General features: G+C 48.2%; 7 protein-coding genes across 7 annotated transcripts; 3 read left to right on the top strand and 4 right to left on the bottom strand.

The window, feature by feature from the left end:
- Positions 1-1,372: 1,372 nt before the first annotated feature.
- BDQ94DRAFT_139022 (ATP synthase complex assembly protein ATP12) lies at positions 1,373-3,363 on the bottom strand. Its single transcript, XM_026765347.1, has 3 exons — positions 2,896-3,363; positions 1,641-2,829; positions 1,373-1,395 (listed from the first exon to the last, which is right to left on the bottom strand). Exons 1-2 carry the CDS (start codon positions 3,191-3,193, stop codon positions 2,033-2,035), a joined length of 1,095 nt encoding a protein of 364 aa, XP_026628708.1. The 5' UTR covers positions 3,194-3,363; the 3' UTR covers positions 1,373-1,395; positions 1,641-2,032.
- A 1,003-nt stretch (positions 3,364-4,366) lies between these two features.
- BDQ94DRAFT_157889 (glycosyltransferase family 2 protein) lies at positions 4,367-6,811 on the bottom strand (the record flags this gene model as incomplete). Its single annotated transcript, XM_026768831.1, has 6 exons — positions 4,367-4,404; positions 4,554-4,626; positions 5,181-5,472; positions 5,521-5,754; positions 5,798-6,667; positions 6,774-6,811. 6 exons carry the CDS (start codon positions 6,809-6,811, stop codon positions 4,367-4,369), a joined length of 1,545 nt encoding a protein of 514 aa, XP_026628707.1.
- An 812-nt stretch (positions 6,812-7,623) lies between these two features.
- BDQ94DRAFT_139017 (uncharacterized protein) lies at positions 7,624-8,289 on the top strand. The gene is made up of 2 exons (XM_026765346.1): positions 7,624-7,652; positions 7,737-8,289. The coding sequence occupies exon 2, from the start codon at positions 7,973-7,975 to the stop codon at positions 8,129-8,131; it is 159 nt and encodes a 52-aa protein (XP_026628706.1). The 5' UTR covers positions 7,624-7,652; positions 7,737-7,972; the 3' UTR covers positions 8,132-8,289.
- A 1,623-nt stretch (positions 8,290-9,912) lies between these two features.
- Positions 9,913-10,403, bottom strand: BDQ94DRAFT_139011 (uncharacterized protein). The gene has a single exon (XM_026765345.1). The coding sequence runs from the start codon at positions 10,297-10,299 to the stop codon at positions 10,138-10,140; it is 162 nt and encodes a 53-aa protein (XP_026628705.1). The 5' UTR covers positions 10,300-10,403; the 3' UTR covers positions 9,913-10,137.
- Positions 10,404-15,521: 5,118 nt separating this feature from the next.
- BDQ94DRAFT_139010 (SSH4 family protein) lies at positions 15,522-16,719 on the bottom strand. Its single transcript, XM_026765344.1, has one exon. It carries the CDS (start codon positions 16,594-16,596, stop codon positions 15,610-15,612), a length of 987 nt encoding a protein of 328 aa, XP_026628704.1. The 5' UTR covers positions 16,597-16,719; the 3' UTR covers positions 15,522-15,609.
- Positions 16,720-17,570: 851 nt separating this feature from the next.
- Positions 17,571-20,923, top strand: BDQ94DRAFT_185720 (uncharacterized protein). Its single transcript, XM_026774962.1, has 3 exons — positions 17,571-17,943; positions 18,060-20,206; positions 20,270-20,923. Exons 1-3 carry the CDS (start codon positions 17,848-17,850, stop codon positions 20,580-20,582), a joined length of 2,556 nt encoding a protein of 851 aa, XP_026628703.1. The 5' UTR covers positions 17,571-17,847; the 3' UTR covers positions 20,583-20,923.
- BDQ94DRAFT_124232 (putative Ras family GTPase (Rab4b)) lies at positions 20,922-22,492 on the top strand. The gene is made up of 4 exons (XM_026763827.1): positions 20,922-21,146; positions 21,248-21,312; positions 21,391-21,425; positions 21,547-22,492. Exons 1-4 carry the CDS (start codon positions 21,084-21,086, stop codon positions 22,395-22,397), a joined length of 1,014 nt encoding a protein of 337 aa, XP_026628702.1. The 5' UTR covers positions 20,922-21,083; the 3' UTR covers positions 22,398-22,492.
- Positions 22,493-22,847: the final 355 nt, after the last annotated feature.

Here is a 22,847-nt window from a genome sequence, read left to right as displayed (position 1 = left end):
TGGATCTCGAAGCGGGTCTTGTCCTGGGCATCCATATTGAGCCTAGCAATTTTCATATTGATCGCTCCTCGGCAGGCGGAGCCCGCATCATCTGCAAGAAGAGCCCAGTCAGCTATGGCTAAGAAACATCTATCCAGACCGGAAAGCATCATACCTTGGTGTTTATAATAGCTCAGCACACCATCTTCTAGAACGAACCATCGCAATTTATAGCCACTTGTATAGTTGGTCCATTTCTTCAAATAACCCCTCATTTCACGAGCTTCCTTGCCAGCAAAAGGCGCCTCGCTTCCGCCTGAGCGGCCAGGCACACCTTGAGCTGCGCTGGTGCCGAGAATCGCTTTTTCTTGTATGCCACGTTGTGCAATGACTGCTGCTGGGGATTTCTTGACAATCGCACGGGTCTTGTCATCTTTAGTAACATCCTGAGGCAATTTTCCCTTCTTGTCACGACGGAAGGGATCCGCTCCATGCATCAATAGGATCTGAATAAGTTGTGTATCTTTTTTCCTTGCCCCTTCATGCAACAACGTGCCCCCAGACTGGGCAGTGGCAGGATCCGTTACCAGATCCAAACTATTGACATCGATGCTGCCCTCTACACGGGGCTCTTCGAGCACCTTCTCCAGTTTCTCGTATTCTCCTTGAGAGACGAGCGCTTGGATCTCTTGGGTCTTGACGTCAATGAACAGTGAGCGAGCTAGCTGAAGTTGCTGGAAGATTTCTGGGGTGCGCGCAATATCAAGAGCTGTCTGGCCGTTGTAATTGATGATCGAATCGTTAATAGAGGGTTGGTTTAGCAATTCGCGGATCACAGGACCTCGTCCAAGCTGAGCGGCCAAATGAAGAGGTGTATTGCCCTCCCGATCACGCGCGTTTATGTCAAGGTCCTCGCTGGCGGACAGCACGAATTCGACAACTTGCGGTTCAGCGCATTGAATCGCAAGGTGGAGGATAGTTGTACCAGAAAGGGCATTCGCTCCCTGCGGCTCCTTAGTCTCTCTAATAGCTTTCGAAATCGCATTCGTGTCTCCGCTCCGTAAGATCTCGAATAGGCGAAAAGTCCGGACTGACTGATCTAAAGACATGCTACTGGTCTCCGCATGTGATATGGAGGGTAGCTTCTCAATGTTATCACCGCTTCTGTGAGGGCCTGCGGGCTCCAGAGACGGTTCAGCAGACATGGGACGTAGGTTTGGCTCTTGGGGGCGTGTACTTCGGCGGCTGGAGCTTCGGGTAGCTGGAACACCAGATATGGATGGAGTACTATTGACAAGGGAAGACGTGGCGGATTCGGAAGAGCCACTATCGCGAACGACCGACTCTTCACCGGTATCCTTCGACCTATCACGGTGTAAAATGGCCAATGCCAGGGAACTTCGAGAGCGTTTATGTCTGCGACACAGTATGTTATGTTAGCGAGCGAAGCGCCCAATTTGCGGGGCAACCCCAGGTCTCTGATCGGGCAAGAGAGCTCCCTATGTTCTGATCGAAGGTTGGGTTCAGAAACAACCCAGCAAAGGCTTATGAATCAACCCAGAATTCATAGGTGAGATAGCTGAAGGGAAGATGGGGTATGGCTTGCGGTAATTCAACCACAAGGTCCTGGGGAACCGAAGCGGCAGAGAGAGTTTACTCACCCTTCGCCCCTTTCCGTCATCTCTCGCTGGCTTCCAACACTTGTTTAGACCCGGAACTGGCTGAGGGAGACCGGATGAATTATTATCGCAGGGTGCCAGGCAAGCTAACATGGAAGTCAGTGAAGATTTCTGGACTGATTGGCGTACAATTTTCGTGACTAGGCGCAAGGAATGACGGAGATGGTGACGATGTTCTTCTTCCCGCGCGTTGGCCAAGACGGATGGGTTTCACTACCTCCGGACGACTACGCGAGATGGACACAGCAGGCGGAAAGGGGCTCTCTGTAGTTACATTGCTCTCTAATAAAACAGTGACAGTAATCTCTGTGGACTTATATTGTACAAAAGGTGTGATCCCAACGGCTCGGTTCTAATGAAATGCATTAGATCAGTCACCTTGTCTCTCCACTAACCAATACAATGACGCTGCCGAGCTGGCGTTTCAAATCTTCCTTGTCGACATCATGGGTATCCTCAACCTCTCCCCACATATCAGTCTGCCACCTGACTTCCAGACTGGATGCTTCCGCTGCTTCCTCAATGCCGAACCTCTCTCGCCCCGGTCGTTGCACCTCTCGGAACGTCTCACTCCATTCAGCGACCAGACGGACTGCAATCAACAAGCTCTTTGCGGCCAGCACTCCTCTCTCCAGTCCCGCCAGGTCGTAAGCCTGCAGACCAGATATCCACTGCAGAATGATGTCTTTTGTAGCCTGAGGCTGAGAGGCAGGTAGTATGCTATCGGTGTCAAGAATGGGCTGAATGTCCACGCCGGGCCATACTTTGGTGCTCAAGAAGGCAATTGTATCTTTAGCGACCCGGATTTGGGCCTCTCGGAGACTTTCCGGTTTCTTCCCATCGGCATCCACTTCATCAGCAGCGTAAACATTCTGCTCCGGCACCCAACACAACAAGGTGTCTGTTTCCAAATACCGCATCGCCGTCTTCACTATTTGATCTCTCGTAGTAGTTTCGCCTCGAGCATCTTCTGCAGCAATATCCGCTGCTCGAGCGGTCAGAGAAGTTAATGGGATAAGGTGGTTCTTTAGCGCTTGCTGGGCAGTGGTCATGACATCCCATTCCAGCGCGATCGCATGTGCAAGATAAGGCTTCGTTGACGGTATGGATAATACGTCTTTGGAAGGTGTCCGAATAGGGCGTGTGTCTAGCAAAACCTGATAATCCCCATCTAAGAAACAAAACATGTTAACGCAAGTGTCCCGTGTAGACTGATCGCAAGAGAACAAGTGCGTACCTGACTTCCGCTTAACATCAACATTCTTCCAGAAACGCTTCTTAAGCACAGATGATTTCCCTGGCAGCGGACTTTTCTCGCTTTTCTGATGCGAAGACGCATCTTTCTGTAGTAGCTCTGCATTGGCAGGTGTAGGTGAAGGGGCCTTAGGTGGCGGGCCGTGAGTAGTAATGGGATGAGCAATGGCAGACTTCAATGCTGAGGCACTGATAGAACGTGCGACAACATGTTGACTCTGCACACCTCTGAATACTGCCTGCCGCGAAATAGCTGCAACAGCCCGATGAAACGCGGGCATCGCCTCTCAGTCAAATGAGCGAGCGATTGCAAAGGAGATGGTTCGACGATGATATGAGAAATCGGGCGCGGCTCTTCCTGGAGTTCTACAAATCCTTCAACCGGATTGCTGCGTCTTTTCTCGTGTGCAGCGGGCAAATTGGGAAATCGGAGGTTGAGCTTGTTCCTAAGCCGTACTGCGGAGAACTAAGTAGTAAAACCACACTACTAAGCCAGTCTCCGATTGCAACGCCACATGCGCCACAGTTACGCCACATACAATATTTGCTGGTCGCTGCATCGAAGCAACGATAGATGATGAAGACAGCAGAATAGAGGTGGTTCTGCTGTCCACCTGCTTCTTACAAGGGCAAACAAAGGTAGTTATGGTACGGAGCGAGTGAAAAGAGAGATAATACATATGAGCATCAGTTGCAGCACTATGTGCGACGATGCCTGGCGACGCTTATCTACAAGCGAAATTTCCGGAATGGCGATACATCGCATCGCACCCTTTTCATAAGCACAGCATGTTCCAAATTGATTCTCTTGATGGCATATTGAGCATTAGGTATTATGCATAGAGTGTACGAAGGAGACCAGACCCAAATCGATAATGAAAACGGAACTCTCCGGCAAATTTTCCCACATGCAGAGTCTAGCGGTAGGAAAAGCAAAGATGATGAAAAGGGAAGGAAAACCTGAACATACAGGCGGCAGTGAGGGAAACAGCACGTTAATTAGCAATGCCAATTTGGATAGAAGAAGAATCCGCCCACGCTTTTATAATTTACAGAACCCAGAATCCTTGAAATAACTTGTGTGTTCAGGAGTGGTAAGGTCGGGTCGACGAGTGTCAGGTACTGGTGTTGCGGACCCAAACGACAACCACCAATCAACCAGCGAGAAAAGGACAGATACAGGGGATATGTTAGAAAGAGAAGTCAATCCGAGCGTAGAAAAGATGTTTTTTCTGAACGGGACCGTGCGTGCAACAGGATCGGTCCACAAAACCTCCGGGAAAAAGTCAAGTGGAAAGATAAGAATATTTGTGCAAAGAGAAGTTATACATCAACTGAAGGCCATGGGAACCCTAATCTCATGGCTCCCAATTTAGCGTCATCAAGGCATTTCGTCGTAATTGTGTATCGTGCAACCGAGAGTTTAGAGCGATTGCTGGAAGGTCGCTGGGATATCATAGGCGAGCTTCAGTAACCAGCAGGGCAAGCACGCCTGGAGTGCGAGCAGTCGCTAGCCACGGACACGATATAAGGTTGGCTCAAGGTAAAAGCAAAGGCATTTAGTAATTTAACACACGTCCACACATCGCGCATGTGGGCTTCATTGAGTTATGTAACTCGGGTAATAAGGCCGTTTCATACGATCCGTGTCCGTTCGCTTCTTCATCCGCTCCGCGTCATAATCATCGGCACCGTCTCTGCTACCCCATGTGGTCTGAAAAAAAAAAATGGTTTAGTTAGCAAATCTGAGTCGAATAGCAGGGAGTAGTCTTCGTTCAATAGAGGCCAGATGTTGGGTGAGAAAGTGAAGAATCAGAGGTCAGACAATAAGACGGAACAAGTAACAGCCACCGCACTAGGTTGTTCGGACAGCGAAGCACAGATGATAAGAAAAGGGAAATGAGACCAATAATGAGGAGAGAAACCCGAAAGAAAAAGCGACAAGCAAGCTGAGACAAAAGTAGAAGGCCAGAAGGCAAAAAGAAACGCAAGTAAAAATTAAAACGATGCAGAGGCAAAAGCGGGTTACCAAGACGGGGAAGGCCGTGGGTGGATACAGAAAGGGTGAGAATGAGGTGAGGCCCATGGCCAATGCAATTGCATTATGGGAGGGGTTGGGTGTCGAGCACGGAAGCAGGCCAAGGGCTAGAGCCCACTTCCATGCTACAAGCGTCGCCCAAAGATACTAGGCTGCACTTGTACATGCACCCTCTGTAGAAACGAAACAACGGACCAGAACTTATGTTGTGTTGGGGTGCTGCAACTTACCACGTTCAGAGTTAGCACGGCGTATATTTTAATAGCCCCGTGAAAATAGCCGAAGAGAATGGACACCGGCAAAAGGATAACATCAACCGGGTAACGGATGTAATGTCCGAGAAGTTTGATGAACTTGCTTATAAACATCCACAGTCCGAGAGCTTGCATAGCTAGCGCGTGCGTATCATTGTCCCAAGAAACCGTAGCCTTGTGACAAAGTATAAGGAGCAATAAATCGCCGAGGAGAGCTGGCGGCGAAAGCGTCGTCAAGTGGACAGCGTATGCGCTCCAAGGCTGGCGACTAGTAGTATTACAGTAAACCAAACGTTAGCGTGCGGATCAGACAGACATTTGCAGTAAGTGGCCAAACAAAAATTTTCCACAGTCGGTTACCAAGACTAAGAACGATCCAGCCTTCCAAGACCAGTTCCTTAAGTCTGTCGTAGTATCCGGGAAATTATAATCAGAATGAAGGGAAATTTTGCATTCAACGGCATCATTGACTAATGATGCAGGAAGCGAGTAGGGTCCGTGAATGAAAGGCCAATTCATAACAGGACATAGACATCCGTCCCGGTGTGCACTGTACGCACACCCGCCAGACAAGTTAAAAAGGGTAAACTTACTACCAGATGTGTTTTTCATGGAACATGCTTGTAAGGTTGCTCCTCCAGTTGCTTCGGGACCAGCGCGCGCACTGTTTGAGAAACTTGGGGTTGTCTTCCAGAGTTGTCAGGACCTCCGCTTCAGGATGATATTGCATGAAAGTCTCCCAGCCATGTGACACCATCCAGCGGGTAATGAAATTGTCGTCGTCTGCGTTCAATTGGTACTTCCCGAACCACCATTCCTCGTTCGTGAATCCATACGTGAAGCCTTCATTCTGAAGGATATCTGTTCTGTATGCGACTGTCCGGCCGGACATGCAGGGAAGCCCACCGTCAATATGCGTTGTTGCCGCGCAATCGAAGTTTCTTCGTTCCAAGTAAAGAGCGCCCAGAAATCCCCATATGCGTTGAGAAAATGATGGCGAAACAGCCCGTCGTAGACGTTGGCAAGTTACCACACCACCGAATCGCTCATCCTTCTCAAAAGGTGCTAGCATCCAAGGGAGGACTGTGCGTGGCCAGCTCACGTCATCATCTGCGAATACCGTGATAGTAGTTCGGACTTCCGGGATCGCTCTAGTCATTTGTCGGCGCTTGTTGGGGTGGGTAACGGTGAACAAGCGGATTCTTGACTTCGAAGCGGGCATCAAGCTCAGCATATTCTCGGCCTTTTGTCGATTCGCTTCAATGGTGACCAGAAGAAGTTCATAAGGCTGGGTGTCGAGAATCGTTCTTATGGTTTCCACGAGTTCATCACCACACCCCTCTAACGTTGGTAAAATAACCGTTACATCTTGGGCAGTTAACTTCGGATTTTCTGGCGGAGGAATTGGTTTGAACGTCCAGAAAGAAAAGAGATTCACAACAAGGCGGAAGTAGCGATATAAACTATGTATCAGGAAAGTCAGCCAGAGAACCTTGATACGATCAGATGTCCAACCACTGGCGATACATCAAAAGTAAGCTCCAGGCCAGAGTTCAGGTCAATACTAACAAGAGGGCAATAAATGCTCGCAAGAATGGAAACTCCATGATTGAAACAATCTGATCAGGCCTAGGATTACTCTCCTCAAGCCAATTGATTGTTTCAGTCGCTATAAACTTCACTCCAAGTGCGAGTTTCGCCCCCGATCTCTCGCCAATGCGGAATCAAACTACAGAAACCGGGACTGACACTGCGCACTGTGCTCGCAGGGGGCGCAGCGCTATCGGGGGTGAAGAAAATAACGAAAGTGCTGGGCACCGCTCTGGCAATATAGTATAGAAGTTTTGTTGTTACTTAGCAAATTTGAGCAGAGGAGAGACAGAAAGAATATGATTATATGGTCTCCGAGTAGTATGAACGGGATAGGAGGACGGAGGCAGAGGAAAAGAGAGAGAAAGAAAGAGGAAAACAAGATAAACGAATGTCTGGGAAGAATGATTGCCCAAGACCTCGTCAGGAAGTTCTGAGAAACAAAAAGACCAGCTCTGAGGTCAATTGGCTTCACAGAAGATGGGAATACCTATGGGCGGACATGCAACATTGGGGATTCTTATTTGTTGCAGATGGAGTCGATGGCACGGAATGGCAGGGAAGGCACATGTTCAAGTCCGGCATCCAGACAATGGGTTGAGCCAATCCCTAGAGAGAAATATAAATAAGTTACTTGTGGGCTCCAGTTCCTTTGTCATTTTGAGTGTCATGCAGGTGTATTTTTGCCTCGTGCGTCAGAGACCCTGGATCTAGATGGACTGATGGAGGATAATGCGGGTGGAGAAAGGATTGGCGGCGGTCCATGCAGCTACTGTGCAGTCCACTGCAGTGACATGGGCCAGAGAGGTGGAGACTGTTAATGGTGTGTGGGTGTGTTTTCTAAGGCTAAAGTAGGAGCTAAGAGCACGTTAGTGGGCGTCTCCGAAATTCGCAGTGGTTAACTGTGTTGGGGCCTTTGGGGGTGTAGTATTCCGTACTAACCGGTCCGTCCTAGTACCTCCTTAGCACTATCTAGTCCACTCTGTGCTGCGCATCCTGCCCGGGACGCCGTAGACTTCCTAAACACGAGAGTCATTATTATGGAGTAGGCCCAGTATCTCCTCGTACTAGCCACCTCTCTCTAAGGTACTTTTACCAGAGCGAGGCCTGAGTAGAGAGGTGCCTCCCTCCTTCCCACCGTCCATGGTCATACACACCCCCTCCTCCCCTGCAACAGGATGATACATTCTCCATTTTCGCTTTCTGGAGTTACTTCCCCTCTTTTCTTCTTCCTTGATATTTTTTTTACCTTGTTCTATTCTGCTGTTTTGATTATTATTTTTTCTTTTCTTTTCTTTTCCGCCTCTTTCTTTCCCCAGTCAAGGTGGATCAAATAGTAGGAAAGGGGCAAAAGTATACAGTCATACGCAAGGAACGCTAGAATGAATAAACATATTAATAATACAACAATAATGAAAATAAAAACAAAAATAACAAAAATGTCTATAACAATAATAGTAAAATCAAAGGGAGGGCACAAAAAAAATGAAGAAAAGAAAAAAGGATTGGATTAAACCTAACATAAAATCATCGGTGGCTCATTCATCATTCCCGATGGGCAAGTGACGCCGATGAGCCGACAGACTAAATCACCTAGATAATACTTGGTAAGAGGTGGTGGGGGGCCAGAGTTCGTTTGTCGGCTGTATGATCAACCAACAAGAAAAAAAAAAAAAAAAAAAAAGAAACTCCCTTGTTTATTTTCCCATGCGTATTTTAACGTCTTTGTGAAGAGAGATAACATGCTCCCACTATTGAAGCATTACCAATAAATTCAACTTAACATGTCAAGCTTGCCATTATCATGATTTCCCAGAATTCTCAAAGGAGAAGAATGGCCACTACAAGTGAAGTCACAGCTGTTCCATACATGATAGTGACGACATATAATCCTTTCGAATTATCAACTGAGAAGTCTGATCCTGTAACAACATACAACTTCTAATTCTATCCAGGTGCAGATTGCTGCTGCATACTACCTAGTGGCATTGGTGAGAACTAAAATAGCCAACATAGCAGACCATCGGCCTAGACAAGAAGCTCCTCCGATCGGGAGGAAAACGAATCGGGGGGGAGTGGTAAAGGGAAATAAATGAAATAGTTGTCAGAAAGGAGAACAAACCTTTCCAGTGGTCGGAAGTTATGTGAAAATAATCGAGGTTACTAGTTCACATGCTACCATCCAACCCTCATAATTCTCTTCATATTCTGTTGATGGCATAGGGATAGTGATTTTCGCAATTGAAGAAAAGAAAATGCGTTTGTTTTTGTTTTTCTTTCTTTTCCTTTTTTTCCCCCCTCTTTGATAATTTCTTTTTGGCCCGTTCCGATCAGCACAGCTCTTTGAGCCTCTCAAGCCCATAATAAACCTGTAAAAATGAAAGTCAGCCGGACAAAGTTATGTTATGGTAGACTAAGCGATGACACTGCGACCATGGAAATTAAAAGGAGAGAAAGATAAGCAACTCCAAAGTTCTTCGGGAATTTGAGATAAGGTCCCTGGGAAAGAAAATGACCCGAAGACCGAGTGACCATTTCTCACCACATTCCAGATGTGGATTTCTTTATCATCTCGTACTTAGCGTCTGTAGATGGTAGTGGTAGCTTTCAGCCAGTAATTACAGAATAAGCACAGGATCTCGCGTTTTGTAATCCCACTTTTTGCAAAAGGCGAACTATCTCAGAAATGAAGAGACGGTAAGAGCTATGTAACAAAATACACCGAACGGGACTGCGTGCCTCGCTAAGCAATTCCAGCTACTGCGTGCGCACTAGGCTACAATTTTGTCAAAAGGTTGTGACACACGCACACCACCCCCATGTACCCTCCAATATCGAGGGCAGGTGAAGGATGGGTCTCTGGTTCGTTCCAGAGAGAAACGGATTTTTGCCCAAAAATCCATTCCATGGTGAAGTTCTACTTGAAATTGGATTTTGTATACATGGGATAAGGGTTATTTTAAAAGAGCAGAGAGCGAAGAGCAAGCCCCCCTAACATACCACTGACAGTGTGCTGGGGAACTTACGCACAATACAGAATCGGTGGTAGCTATGGCCTCATTGGCCTCAAACCAAAAACGTTCAGGTTAACGGTGATCCTAGCGGCGATCTCCCAACCCCGTCTCATTTAAGCCCACTACCTGCACTCGCTGCCTCCCACAACCAGTCGCCCGCTAATTAAGAATGGATCACGAAGCTTGGGTGGGGTTTAACAGCAACAAATGCTACCATAGGCTGGAAGTAATACGAAGTCGAGACCATTCCCCAGACAGTGACACACCATTGTCTCTCAGCTAGTAATGTCATGACCCATAGCCTGGTCGGCTCCGAGAACATGCATTTATCAGCTGAAAGTTAATCCGAGACAGAGGTCTCTGGCATACCAAATCAGAACATGAATATCAACTCTGAGCCGTAATGATATTCTTGAGTAGCTGGAATTTGACTGTACGCTGTAAGGTATATCGTAGAAAACTTCCCATGAGTCACAGTCCCGAGCAGTCATGTGCTTCGGAAGATCACATTGACATAGCTATTCACTTTCACGGAGCACAGCTCCTGCACATGTGCTCCTGTAGAGGAATGTTGGTGTTGCCTCACAATTTTAACTCGCGAAGTCACTGGGGCCGCTTGACCAAAGCGGAATTTTAATGGGCTTCTTCGGCCAACCGTCCCTCCCCACCGGTAGACACGGAGTCCCATATGCAGCTTGTGGCTTGCTTAGTAGATCTCAGATATCAATGGGGGCTATGCGTCTCGCTTGCTAACGATCGACTACTATCTCGTCATCAACCAATTCCGGAGGAATAGCCATGATTGGTATTCGATTGGCCTTAGCAGCGATCGTGGGTCTATCATTTGGACGACTATGTGTGAATCCTACAAGTAGCTCTTCACTTACGTACATGGACAAGAGTAGCCTACTCGGATAGCCCAGGCGTAACCAATAAGTACTACTTTAGCAGTGGTATGGACAAAATCAGGGCATGGAGAACCAAAGTGTGTAGTAGTTAGTAGTAGTAAGTACTTAGTATTGTGTGGCTCTCGGGATTCTCAACCAATCATCCATGGGACCGCTGTAATCTCTTCGAGAGCATGGATAGAGACAATAACTCCACACACACGATTAGCATCGCTAGTAACAATGAACGTGCGGCCCGAGCTCTATTTCCCAATAAAGACTTGACTCGCATGGTAATATGTCAATGTTATCTTGGCATCGAGGACGCGTGCTGCTGGAACCACGGCCGGCCATCATACGGGCTGCTCCTTTGTAGTTATTGGTACAGATAACCCACCAGCCTTAGTGGCTGCAGATGATAATCAACCCTCCTGCAAGTCACCTTAAACGGCTATGTGCCCCAAGGCTAGGCCGGGGCTCCTCCACTCAAGCAGTCCTACACCCTACCGTCCGGACTAGATCGAGGTTCGGGATTTTAAGCTAAATGATCACCTAACTAGCAATAAGCAGCTAGCAGGAGATGGTGAACACACTCTACATGATGTAGTATGTCTACGTATATACAGTACCATAGAAAAAGACTCACAGTTTTGGAATTTTTTCTTCCGTAAAGAGCCTAACATCAACCTAAACACAACAAGAATATCTGGATGCAGTTGCCTAAGGGATTCAATTAGGGATCTTTCCTCACTAGTTCGGGAACATGATGTTCATTTGTTCCAATATAACGATTTAAATTGATGGGCAATCTACATGTTGTAGCTTTACAAGGGTTCATATTAAACACTATCGGTCCCCATGCTTTATATGGAATTGCTCCGTCTCGATCCGTTAGTCATAGGCTAGTATAGACTATAAACAAGGCGACGTTGCATTGCTTTGACGTTCTCCTATTTGTATTCCGTCTTCCTCCGCGGCCCTAGTACCAAGTGCGTATAGTATATTCTGGGCCTCTCCGCAGAGAATAAGGGCGTTCTTCAAAATGTACATTCGCGTGGTTACTGCAGTTGGAATATAATTTAGCTCCTGGAAATAGCAGCCACACACATGCACAACAGTCTTCTAGGTAACTGAAACAGACGCGTACCTATCTCGGCTGCACGGACATTACTTGCCTCCGCCGAGCTCCCCACCCGCACCCGAGAATGACCGAGGATCCATTCAAACGCGTTCGGAGCAGAACTGCTACTGTGTAGTTAAGTGCTAAGATAGTCCGGGATTTTAGCGCTGGCTGTCTTGTCTGGTTTTATAGGTAGTTCTATTCCTTTTTTGCGTGCCCCATACCAAGAGAGTACTGAACTGAGGAAGGTGAACCTATAGTAATCCATGTCTTCGTATAATTGTTGGCAGTTTCATGAGAGCAGAGCGTATAACACGCCGGTCGGCCAAATATCCCTGTGTCCTCCGACAAATTGAGGGAGAGAGGAAAGTTTGCAAGTGTTAAAAGAAAGCCACAGGATAGCCCGGAAGAATATCATACCATTAATTTGAGCTACCGGTAAAGCCCCACATTATAAACGAGTTAGTACTAGATAGGTGCCACTGCATAATAGAGCGCGCGTATTAGCCGTTCCCATAACCCCCAGGCTGAATTCTACGACTTCATGCGTAGCTTCAAAAGGACATATTACCGATCACCCTTGAATAGGATAGGGGGGGGGAGGGGGGGTGGGTGTGGGTGAGCAACAAGAGCAGCGAATACCAGTAATTCTTCCCGTGTACAGCGAGGAGCTAGGTGCTCCACGAAATCGACGCACTGTTCAGCCGACGCTCCATATCGAAGTCTGGAACCGTCGACGGCAAGACTCTCCATTGATATCAACCTTGTAAGATGACTTACTCTCTCTTACGGTAAGAGACTACTTTGTACTCACTTGGGCATATCCCGTTCCCATCAGAGACTCGGAAATGTCATGCAGCTCATGCCGTCAATCGGAATGTCAGCCGCGTGTGTAACTCTTCCAAATACCATGTTCCTTTAAAAATCAGTCTTATAGGCCAAACAAAACTTACTAAAGGGCTTGCTCCCATTCTAATCCGATAAAAAAGCATGTAACAAGAACAATTCAGATACTGAGCAAGCACCACGGTTCTTTCTGCACAAGCATGAATACAAAGGCAACAGGGAAATCAATGGGGATTCAGACTGGGTCTAATTAGTCTACTACTAGTCATCAATACTACCTACTATGTATGGGCTTGTAGTAATTATTACTACTTATTACGGCGCAAGTTGGCATGAAGACCGAGGAGGCAGAGTCTCCACTCCGAGCTCCTTAGGCTGACTCTCATAGAGAATTAGTCGCAGGAGGTAGCGGACTGTGCACAAGTTAGCGCGGGCTGTTTCCTCTTGTACTGGTGGGAACTGTTCCATACCGTCCGTAGACTGGGGCGCCTCGGCATGGGGGCAAATCTCCGCTGCAGCGTTGTGGTTCGCTTACCCGGACAGCAGGCAACTTACTTACCTTGCTAATGAGCTGTGCCGCTCCCGCTAGTTAGTCTAGTAGTAGTCTACGTGTTTGGCGGCGACGGGCGACACACTGGGCTGAGAATGTCCTGTGCTTCCCAAGACACAGCCCGCCCGCGCTTTTCACCATTTGTAAACACTGCCCCCAGTCAGGATGGATTTCCGAGGGATCAGACGACGCAGGAGACTCCGGCTTTCTAAAGATAGCAAGCTATAGAGGAGAGTGGTGTTAAATAGTAGAGTAGTGATAGTCGTCGTCGTCTCGCCGTAGTAGTAGTAGAAGGGGATTAGTGGAAGTCGGGATCGTTTATTGTAAGGTGTATTGCACCCATTGATAGTATACTTACTATTTATTAACATTGTTATCATTTCCCGCCCTTGCCCTCCCCGGACCTCACGGTAGAACCCTCATTCCCCCCTTCCACAAACCTCCTCGGGTGATATTGTTTGGTAGACTACTGATACTAGTACGAAGTACTCCAAACTCCTCTAGTTTAGTCGCATCTTCTGGCAAGACGGACTGCCTAGGTAGGTAGGAGTGGCGGTTATTTGTGGAACGCTGCCGTGCTATCATAGGCTGGACGCGGGAGTCGAAGACCTCTCTCTTGGTGGCCCGTGTGAGGTTCGGCTGCGGGCCTGACGCTCGGCCAGGCCATCCTGCTTACCACGGAAAAGGCGTTAGCAACGTTGACTACTGCACCACTTCTGCAGCTAATCGAGTCAATCCAGCAGCTAAAACTAGGCATGAGCTAGATTTGCACTGGGCTAACCTCGTTTAAGTGACTTCTATGCCGGTTGTGCGAATACTACTACCGGAATAGTCATTCGGCTTGTTTGGCTTTGGTCAAGCCTCCAGGAGACTCAGAAGAAATGCTCTGCGTGGCTTTCACGGGGTGCAGAACGGAGTTCCCGGAAGGAGTCCGAACTCATGAAGGTATTATTTGAGTATTGTTATCATTACAGCCTCTATTGTAATGATTATTATTATGACTATGGTTATTGCCACTAGATAGGCTGAGTATCACAACCCGTTGATACTTCTCCTGCACAGCCGTTGGGATTAATTCTGGGCAATAGTAATATCAACGATTGAACTATGGTTGTTTGAGTCTGTGGTTGGTTCTGTGCAAGCCAGCTCTTGGTCTCTTGACATGCAAGCAACCCTATGCAGAAATCCCCTGCAACATTTGTAAGATCGCTAGAAACGCCACGAGCTGCAGCAATGCCTGTATACTACCCTTAAAATTATAAAAGTGCTTAGAATGGGGTTGGTCAGTTCACTGGATGGGGACTGTACTACACAAATAATTATCAGCTTCCTGTCCTACATGACCTTGCCTACTGGCACATACTGACCGTTTCCCAACACACACACACACACACACACACACACACACACACACACACACACACACTCTCTCTCTCTCTCTCTCTCTCTCTCTCTCTCTCTCTCTCTCTCTCTCTCTCTCTCTCTCTCTCTCTCTCTCTCTCTCTCTCTCTGTGAAAGCATATGATAACGAATTCTCCCCCACCTCCGAAACGGGCGGTCTTATCCTATGGCACAAAAGAGGCTAGCATATGCATCATGAGGTCAGGGAATTGCTATGCCTTGCATATCATTGTCTAATGCAGTCATGGTTTTGAGCGAACATCTTCACCCCTGCTCTATCCTAGGTAGTTCGGAAATGGGTTTCAATACCCGCTAGATACTTGCATATAGTGGCACTACTTTTCAGGTTTATGATGTCAACTCCCCTCCTCTCCGTCACTCCTGCTCAAGCAAGGCAAGCCTCCTCAGCAATCAATCGCATAACTTGAGGCTCCCTTGTTCTGGACCAGGCCAACTGGTAACATAAGCATCCCGGGCAATGACGGGAATGCAGACTATGCTCCCCCCCGCTACACTAATGTGTGTGCATCAACAGGGTACATCCTCTCCCCCCTCTCCCCCAAGCCATTTCTGCAAGTAACTTTCTAGAACATCTCCAGTGCACCAAGTGTGTTCTATCATGCGTGCAGCCCAGTAGCTTGTATTACAACCGGCAAGGATGTTTACGGCGATCTTTTCCATTTGTAAAGTGGCTTTGTCTGGGATTTTCGCTTCTATATCATCAATCGTCTTCTGTGCCTTGAAAATATCAGTTATTCGTTTCCTACCTGTAATTCAATCATACTTCTAGCAAAGGTGGCAAGGCAATCAATATGATCGAACACGATGCGGTATTAGCTATACGTTCACCTACCTTGTCAAACGGTCTTTAAGGGAACAACCTTCGCTTACTCTTCCAAGATGGACATTGCTAACGCTCCGCCAACGTTCACTAAGGCAGATTTAGATGGATTTGCTTGCGTCTACCAGAACAATGTAAGGTACAGAATGGCGACAATTAGGAGTCCTCTCGAGGAGTCCATAACCAATCTGCAGGTTTAAAGAAAACCTCGAAGTCCACACCTCCGAACAGTCCGAGGGCACCATACAGATCGAAATCTCCTCCTAGACCTTCTACCCCCCCAGAATCTTCGTCCAACTCCTCGTAAAGGTTCCAACCCCCTACTTTCTGACCGTCACGAGTGAAGAAGATATCGACATTGACCTTTGGGTCTATACCCGCCGAAACTGAGGTGGCCATGGTGGGGAAGTGAAATGTTATCCCCAAGCCAACTGTCTCTCCTACCTTGAACTTGCTCGTGAAGCCCTTCCCACCCCACGAATCGTTCACAAAGCGGCAACCATCATCAGAGAATACACCGAGGCTACCCCTTTCCCATCCTGGACATCTCCAGTTGGGGTACGGTTGTGCCACAAATCCGATAGAGAACCCGCTGGCGTCGGCAGACTGCCCTCGCGGGCCTACGCGGAGGCCAAGCAGTCTTACTTCAAAGTAAATAGTTTTACTCTTTTCTGTAAGCAAAGGGGAATCCTTCATGGAGAAGTAAAGGGGCAGATTTGTGGTTAAAAGACAATCGACATTCCCATCTCTTGTGGACCCTTTCCAGTGCCCCTGATTGACAATGGACAGCTTCCCATTGAACTTTGGTGACTCTGCAGGGCTCAAATTGTATTCCTGAGCAGATCTGTACAGAGCATCAGATGGCTCGATGGGAACCTTTAGGGGAAGCTTATCACAAAATTCGTGGGCACGCTCTGCATCGTCGCAGGAGGCATTCCCTGTACTAGAGGAAAAAAACCCAGCTATCGGTGGCGGTGGAAGAGTTGCTGTATCTGGCACAGTCTCCTGCCAGTTGTGATAAAGGAAGGGCCCCTGATTTCTGATTCCAGTAGATGTGGAAGCGCAATATGGTGGGGGTGAGGAAATGGGCATCGTATACTCAAATTGTGCTTTTGGTGTCGTGGCTTCAGACGGGTCCGCCATTGCAACCGAAAAAATGACTCAAACCGGTATAGACAGGAAGATTTGGCCTTAATGATCGCGTTTGAGGTTCATATAACGACCCTGTTAAGATTATATCGTAAGTTGGAGTTACAAATGTCGGTATGATAGCAGGCGGGATGCTCTAATGGGAGGGTAGCCACTCTGCAGTGTGTCGCGGGTGGCTATGCCGACCTGTGGCCAGAAAGCAAAAATAAGGCAGGGAGGCAGAATGAATGTACAAAATTAGTGCTCACAAAGAGTAGACATGTATTAGTATCTATTTAGCTCATACATGGAACATGATCATACATCAACTGGTTACATCGTCTTTCCTAAGGAATGGTAGTTACTGTAAGTATATTATTCTAGTTAGTTGGCCATGCATAACTAACAAACAAACATTACCGCTTATGTGATTGTTGGACCCCTTCCCGTTAGTTACTAGTACCTTAGAAAGTTAGTTGACCAGTAGATAAAAACCCCCCGTGGAGCCAGCCACATTGGGACTGCGGGGACGGGTTTGTTGTAGGTGAAGGGAGACGCTCGGTATATCGAAATCGATACAAGAGAAGGACGATAAGTGGGAAAAGTGAGGAGGAATCTTTCTCGGATTATGATCGATAACTAATTGGGACTGCTGTTTCAGATGCAACTTTTTATGCAAGGTCCAGAAGAGGCATAGGGTCGACAATGCCCTACCCCCACCGTGCCTGACTGCAGTACCAGCTGAGGTTTGAGTAGACCTAGTAAGCTCGTTTAATTTCTGATCGCCTTGCGCCTAAGTACTCTTGCTTACTGCCCGGCCAGTGTCCAGTTGATTGTGCGACCGTCACCCTTCACTTTTCCTGGGAGCTGACCTGCTTGGGCGATGGCCCCTTGCCGACTTACCTGTTTGCTTGGTCTGTGCAATGATCTGTTTACGATTTCCTGCACATGCTCATTTCTTGAAGTCTTGACTTAGTCTCTGGTAGAGCTGCTTAGACGCATAAAGATGTGCTTTAGGGTGCTCGAGCGGTCCTGAATCTCATCCAACCATATTGCTGGCTGCCATTTAGTCGCTGTTGTTACACAACACATATACACACCACGTACATACGCTTGAATCTGCGGCATCCTTTTTCGCTCCAGGCCAATCCTAGTTTACCATCAACTATCTCCCAAGTCACAGTCGGTCACTCGTGATGCTCTACCTCTACGGGCAATGAGAATTGGCGTGAACCTCCCCGCGAGAGACACTTGGTTACAGTCAAGATGAACGGCAGTGAACAAGGACATACCAGAAGACAGCGTAGGTCTTCTCTCTCACAGCAGCTACAGCGGGTCTTCCACCTGGATAAGCATGTGAATGTAAGTTTTCTCTTTTGTCATCGGCCCAGCAAACAGCCAACACGTCAGTTTCCTTCTATCTACCTTAACTCCCTGCCTCCCTGGGACAAGATGTGCTTGTTGTTAATATCTCAAAGAAAGAAACGTGCAGGCGATCGTCAGGTTCGCTAGAGACCCGAACCATAAAAACCCATAGGCAAGAACGAGAGGGGAAACAACAGACAGACGAGGTTTGCCTTGGCGGGTGTTCAAGTCGATCCACATCATTGATACAAAAAAACGAGGATGTCAGCCCACGTACAGCCCAAGGTCCAACTTTTTCAGTTTTCGGTGATAATGAGCTCGTGAAGTCATCGGCAAACTCTATCAGTCAGGGGACATTGCAACTGTCCGACTCATCTTCCCTTTTGGATATGCCTTCTGGCAAGCACGGATCATTCAACTCCGCTACTTCGATCAACAAGGCGACGGACAAGAATGAACGAAGGGCTACAAGGCGCCTAGAAGCTGAACGGTTGGAGCTTGAGAAGAGAATCCTTAAACTTGAAAAGAGCGAGCAAAGCCACGGGGTAAGCCTACAGCAGAAAGAAACCCGGCGCCTTACCAAAAAACAACCTATAAGAAGCTCAAGCAGGGCATCGAGTGTGCGTGGGGATGAGTCTCGTCCATCACGCCGACTCTCTTCTCTCTTCTCAAGTTCAAGGCGAAACTCCCGGTCACGTTCGAATTCCCTAAGTAGAAGTGACGGAGACTATCCAACTCACCTGCCAGCTGACGCCGAAAGATCACAATCAGGACTGGACTCGGGACCGCACGCAACTCGACCTCACATTGCTGTGACGATGCCTAATCGCTTCGGCGCTGTGATATCCAAAGAGCTCGCCATAAACAACGCGCTGACCCCATACCAACCTGAGCCCGTGCCCATTCAGGAGCTAATGCCGGGAAATCCTACCAGTATAGAACCCAAGACAAATGATTCTACCGGGCCTCATCCTCGCAACATTGAAAACAATTCGTCGCACGAACAAGGCCCTGAACAGGTTCATCTCGTCACCATCGACAGTAACGCCCGTAGGGTAGAATCAAGAGCCCCTAGTCCTCCTGTCTCTGCAGACCTGGACCGCTTGTCCTTCGCAGCAACGCTCAACCTTAAAAATAGGGAGTCTGGCACCGTGAAATTATCTGAACATCGTCGGTCATTGAGGGTGTCTTCCCCGGAACTGACGAATAACCGGGGAAAACATACCCGCGGTAGCTACAAAAGCACTCGGAGAGCACAGGCGGCAGCTGATGCTGGAAAGTCTTTGAAATCCTCACCGGGACCGTCATCAACTAACTTACAAGCCAAGCCGTTGAGGACTGCACCAAGCAGAACTTCTACGGACCGCTATCCTCAGAGACAGTATAAGAGCTATGTATCGTCACCGCTTGCAGTGGCCTCAACTGTGGCCAGTAGATCCAACTTGTCCTCAAATGCTATGGATTCTTCAGACACAAGAGCTTTGCAACCTTCCATCGAAGATGATCAAACCCCCATGGATTCTGTCAAGAAGGTTATAGATCCCACGTATAAGCAGACACATTCACATGTTACGCGGCATTTAGTTGGGAGAGACGGTAATGAAGGCGAAGGAGACCATGCACGGCCTCATAGTGTCGCCAAAACCCCCCAGGAGCGCTCTGTTGTTGGATACACGTGGGCTAGTCACCATCTCCAGTCACCTTTGGGCAAACGCATTCTTACAAACCAACATGAAGCCCATGCAGTGACATGCCGAGAGCCTGGGCCGATAGAGCCGGTCAAGAAATCATATTCTCGGATTCACGACACAAATCGCAGCCTGACTGATTCCGACGTCCACGAGGCGAAGCATGCAGGTCCCGACGAACACCGTGAATCTCAAGGTCCTCCACCGCGTGATAAGACTCAAGCTTGTCAAGATCGGGCCCAAAGCCTCCAGGACACTCCTAATCTGCAGAGACTTGAAGCCTGCCATGTGTCTTATGAGAGCAAGCCTACACAATGGAAAGGTTCCAGTTCGTCAATATCCGCATCTTCTGAAGAGCCACGATCAGAAGATTACAATACTGCAGACGAAGCCCACTCATCTACCTCGCTTCCCCGGCAGGATGACATTGCTCCAGCCAGTCTCCCCCACAATGATGACTCTGTACCAAGTACATTGGGCATTACTAACAACGATGTGTTGCTCAGTGTGGGAGCTTCAAACACCGGTCTATGCAACACGCCGAAAGGACGAATGAACGGACGCATGGAGCAGTTGAGGAATGTACAAACAGTCAGTCCATTTTAAATGCTCTTTGTCATCTGCTGTCACTGCAGCCATTGGCATGATCTGCCATCGGAACTGTATGCGAGACTCACGTCGCCGAGCGCACCTCCAGTCTCCAAAAAGCATAAGCTCTCCACTGTCCAGGGCGAATCACGTGCTGTCCATAAATGTATGGATGCAAATATACGCAAAGGTAGTTTGTCAGGACAGTGTGTCGATTCATCGTGTATCATGTCTTCTGCCTCAGCCGCAAGGTCTCAATCTCCGACTACGGTGCAATGCTGTTGGTGTAATCATCGCATGAATAGGTCATGTTGCCAGGGATGGACAACGATCATTCGCATGTGTCAAAGGCATCACTAGCAGTGTGATAGAGAAATTGTCGTCTGTATGATGACTGAGAGCGACTGTGAATTTCACTGGGAAAAAGACTCATGGGTTTAATGTTTGGCTTATTAGAACGCACTTCAGCGTTACTGGGGGACATCTTTCTGGATGCCGGACAAAACAATATTGAACCACGTATGTAAATAGAAGAATGAAGGACGAAAGGGACAGAACTCGCCAATGAGTCCCCCGACGGGATCGGCATCCGGGACTAGAATAACTTGTAATGGTTACACAGAGAAAGATAGAGCAACTGATAAGTGGAATAGTGGATAAGCCAGGGGCGTGGTATCTAGGAGCCGGCTTGCCGTTAGTCTACTACGTACTAGTACTTTTACTCCGAGCCCGCATGAACGACGAATCGTGGACAAGTCCTTTCTACCAAGGTACCACCCGCCGTGGTAAACTCTTCGCCTCCATCCTTCTTGTACTCCTTTTACCAATCAGCAGGCCTTTAGATGGCTTGTTTCTGGCGCCATGGTGCGTCAAAGGAACCTGTCAAATGCTTCCTCGACTTCGTCTCTCCCCGAAAGTAATCAGGTATGTATTGCGACGCTATCCCATCGTGTTGATCTTCCTCCGCCATCAGTGCGCCCGCGTCATAACCCCCCTTTCAATTAGCGGCATCTAATACCATGTAGGAGCTCGAGAGCATGTATGACTATCTGGCCAAGGTCATTCTTCTAGGGCCGAGCGGGGCGGGAAAGTAAGTCCTGATACTGAAGATAATAATCCGTCACACCTCCCCAGGCTCCATCGGTCACTGACATTTCCGCGACTGCAGGTCTTGCGTGTTACATCGTTTTGTGAAGAGCGAATGTATGATACTCTATCTCTGACTGGAATTTCATCACCCGATCTACAATCTATGCCAACCGCCCCGGTTTCCCACTCCCATTCCGGAATTGGAAGCGTTCGCTAATATGCCTTTCGCTTACAGGGCGAGTGCTGTCATCTCAGACAATCGGGGTTGAGTTTTCCTCAAAGATCGTCAAATTAGGCGCCGGGCCGCGACGAACACGGATTAAGCTGCAGCTGTGGGATACCGCTGGAACTGAGAGGTTCCGATCTGTGTCCAGATCATATTACCGAGGAGCTGCAGGGGCTATTCTCATCTATGATATTACATCTCATGCGTCATTTGTCTCCCTTCCCACGTTCCTCATGGATGCGCGTGCTCTTGCTTCCCCCAATCTGAGCGTCCTACTAGCTGGTAATAAGTCAGATCTTGCCTCCGACTCCGTGCCGCCTTGCGATTCTTTTGAAGACAATGCACGCCCACCTCCCACACCGTCTAGTACATCCAGCAGGATGTCTTTCCCATTTGGATCAAGCGGTGGCTCCGTTCGCTCAAACTACGATACCACAACGAGAATGACGGCAACGCATGCACCACATGGTCGTGAGGTCAGTACCGAAGAGACGTCGCACTGGGCTGCTAAGTCCAACATTCCCGTTGCCGTCGAGGTCTCAGCTCTCACGGGTGAGGGCGTAGAAGAGCTCTTCAACCGGCTGGCCCGGATAATTCTCACGAAGATCGAGTTGGGCGAGATTGATCCAGATGACCCCCAAAGCGGGATTCAATACGGTGACGGTGCTCTCTACGGCCATGGCACAAGCGATGGTTCCAGTATTCGAAGTCGCATCTCGCTCGACGACGGTGCTGTCCAACTACACCGTAGACAGCCAAGAAAGAATACCACTAACAATTGGAAGACTGGCATGAGGGAGTGGGAGGATGTGTTTCGCTTGAGCGATCCGCACCAGAGGAGAGGTAGCGGCTGCTGCTAGTACTCCTTGGCCTGAATTACTACTTATCAGCAGCTTTGTTTCTTCGCGGTTATCCTCTTTTACTTGTTTCAAAGATCACACCTGTTACTAATTTCAACCTGCCACGATTGTCTGAGCCCGTCGCATATTGACTTTGGCTTATAGAACGGCTGGTCGGTGGTCCAAGTTACGTCGCGGAAGCGGACTGCGTCATTTCGGTTGATGGCTTAGTTTTGAACCTCTCGTAGCTTGTGAGGGGACCTTAAGGCCAGTGGATTTGGTTCGTGCAGCATGATACCCCCGGTAGTCAAGCACTGTGACTACCCTGTTCAATAAGCGAATGGTTTGAGTCTTTAGGGATTTGCATTCCAGAAGTTGATTGTTATTAACTGTTTTTGCGTTATGTGTTGTCCGGCCAGTTATTCTCATGAGCTTTCTTACGGATACTTCGAACGCACAGGCTTGTGATGG

This window comes from Aspergillus welwitschiae (genome assembly GCF_003344945.1).
Source record: "Aspergillus welwitschiae strain CBS 139.54b unplaced genomic scaffold BDQ94scaffold_8, whole genome shotgun sequence".
Classification (NCBI taxonomy): domain Eukaryota; kingdom Fungi; phylum Ascomycota; class Eurotiomycetes; order Eurotiales; family Aspergillaceae; genus Aspergillus; species Aspergillus welwitschiae.
This window is presented reverse-complemented; position numbering and strand designations above follow the sequence as displayed.

Excerpts from the sequence above, each read along its gene's own strand:
- BDQ94DRAFT_139022 (XM_026765347.1), bottom strand. The coding sequence starts at position 3,193 with ATGCCCGCGTTTCATCGGGCTGTTGCAGCTATTTCGCGGCAGGCAGTA. Across the intron at positions 2,830-2,895 it reads TGATGTTAAGCGGAAGTCAG|ATGGGGATTATCAGGTTTTG; the intron begins GTACGCACTTGT and ends TTTGTTTCTTAG.
- BDQ94DRAFT_139017 (XM_026765346.1), top strand. The coding sequence starts at position 7,973 with ATGATACATTCTCCATTTTCGCTTTCTGGAGTTACTTCCCCTCTTTTC.
- BDQ94DRAFT_139011 (XM_026765345.1), bottom strand. The coding sequence starts at position 10,299 with ATGACTGCTCGGGACTGTGACTCATGGGAAGTTTTCTACGATATACCT.
- BDQ94DRAFT_139010 (XM_026765344.1), bottom strand. The coding sequence starts at position 16,596 with ATGGCGGACCCGTCTGAAGCCACGACACCAAAAGCACAATTTGAGTAT.
- BDQ94DRAFT_185720 (XM_026774962.1), top strand. The coding sequence starts at position 17,848 with ATGAACGGCAGTGAACAAGGACATACCAGAAGACAGCGTAGGTCTTCT. Across the intron at positions 17,944-18,059 it reads ACCTGGATAAGCATGTGAAT|AAAGAAACGTGCAGGCGATC; the intron begins GTAAGTTTTCTC and ends AATATCTCAAAG. Across the intron at positions 20,207-20,269 it reads ATGAACGGACGCATGGAGCA|CCATTGGCATGATCTGCCAT; the intron begins GTTGAGGAATGT and ends CTGTCACTGCAG.
- BDQ94DRAFT_124232 (XM_026763827.1), top strand. The coding sequence starts at position 21,084 with ATGGTGCGTCAAAGGAACCTGTCAAATGCTTCCTCGACTTCGTCTCTC. Across the intron at positions 21,313-21,390 it reads GGGCCGAGCGGGGCGGGAAA|GTCTTGCGTGTTACATCGTT; the intron begins GTAAGTCCTGAT and ends CCGCGACTGCAG. Across the intron at positions 21,426-21,546 it reads TCGTTTTGTGAAGAGCGAAT|GGCGAGTGCTGTCATCTCAG; the intron begins GTATGATACTCT and ends TTTCGCTTACAG.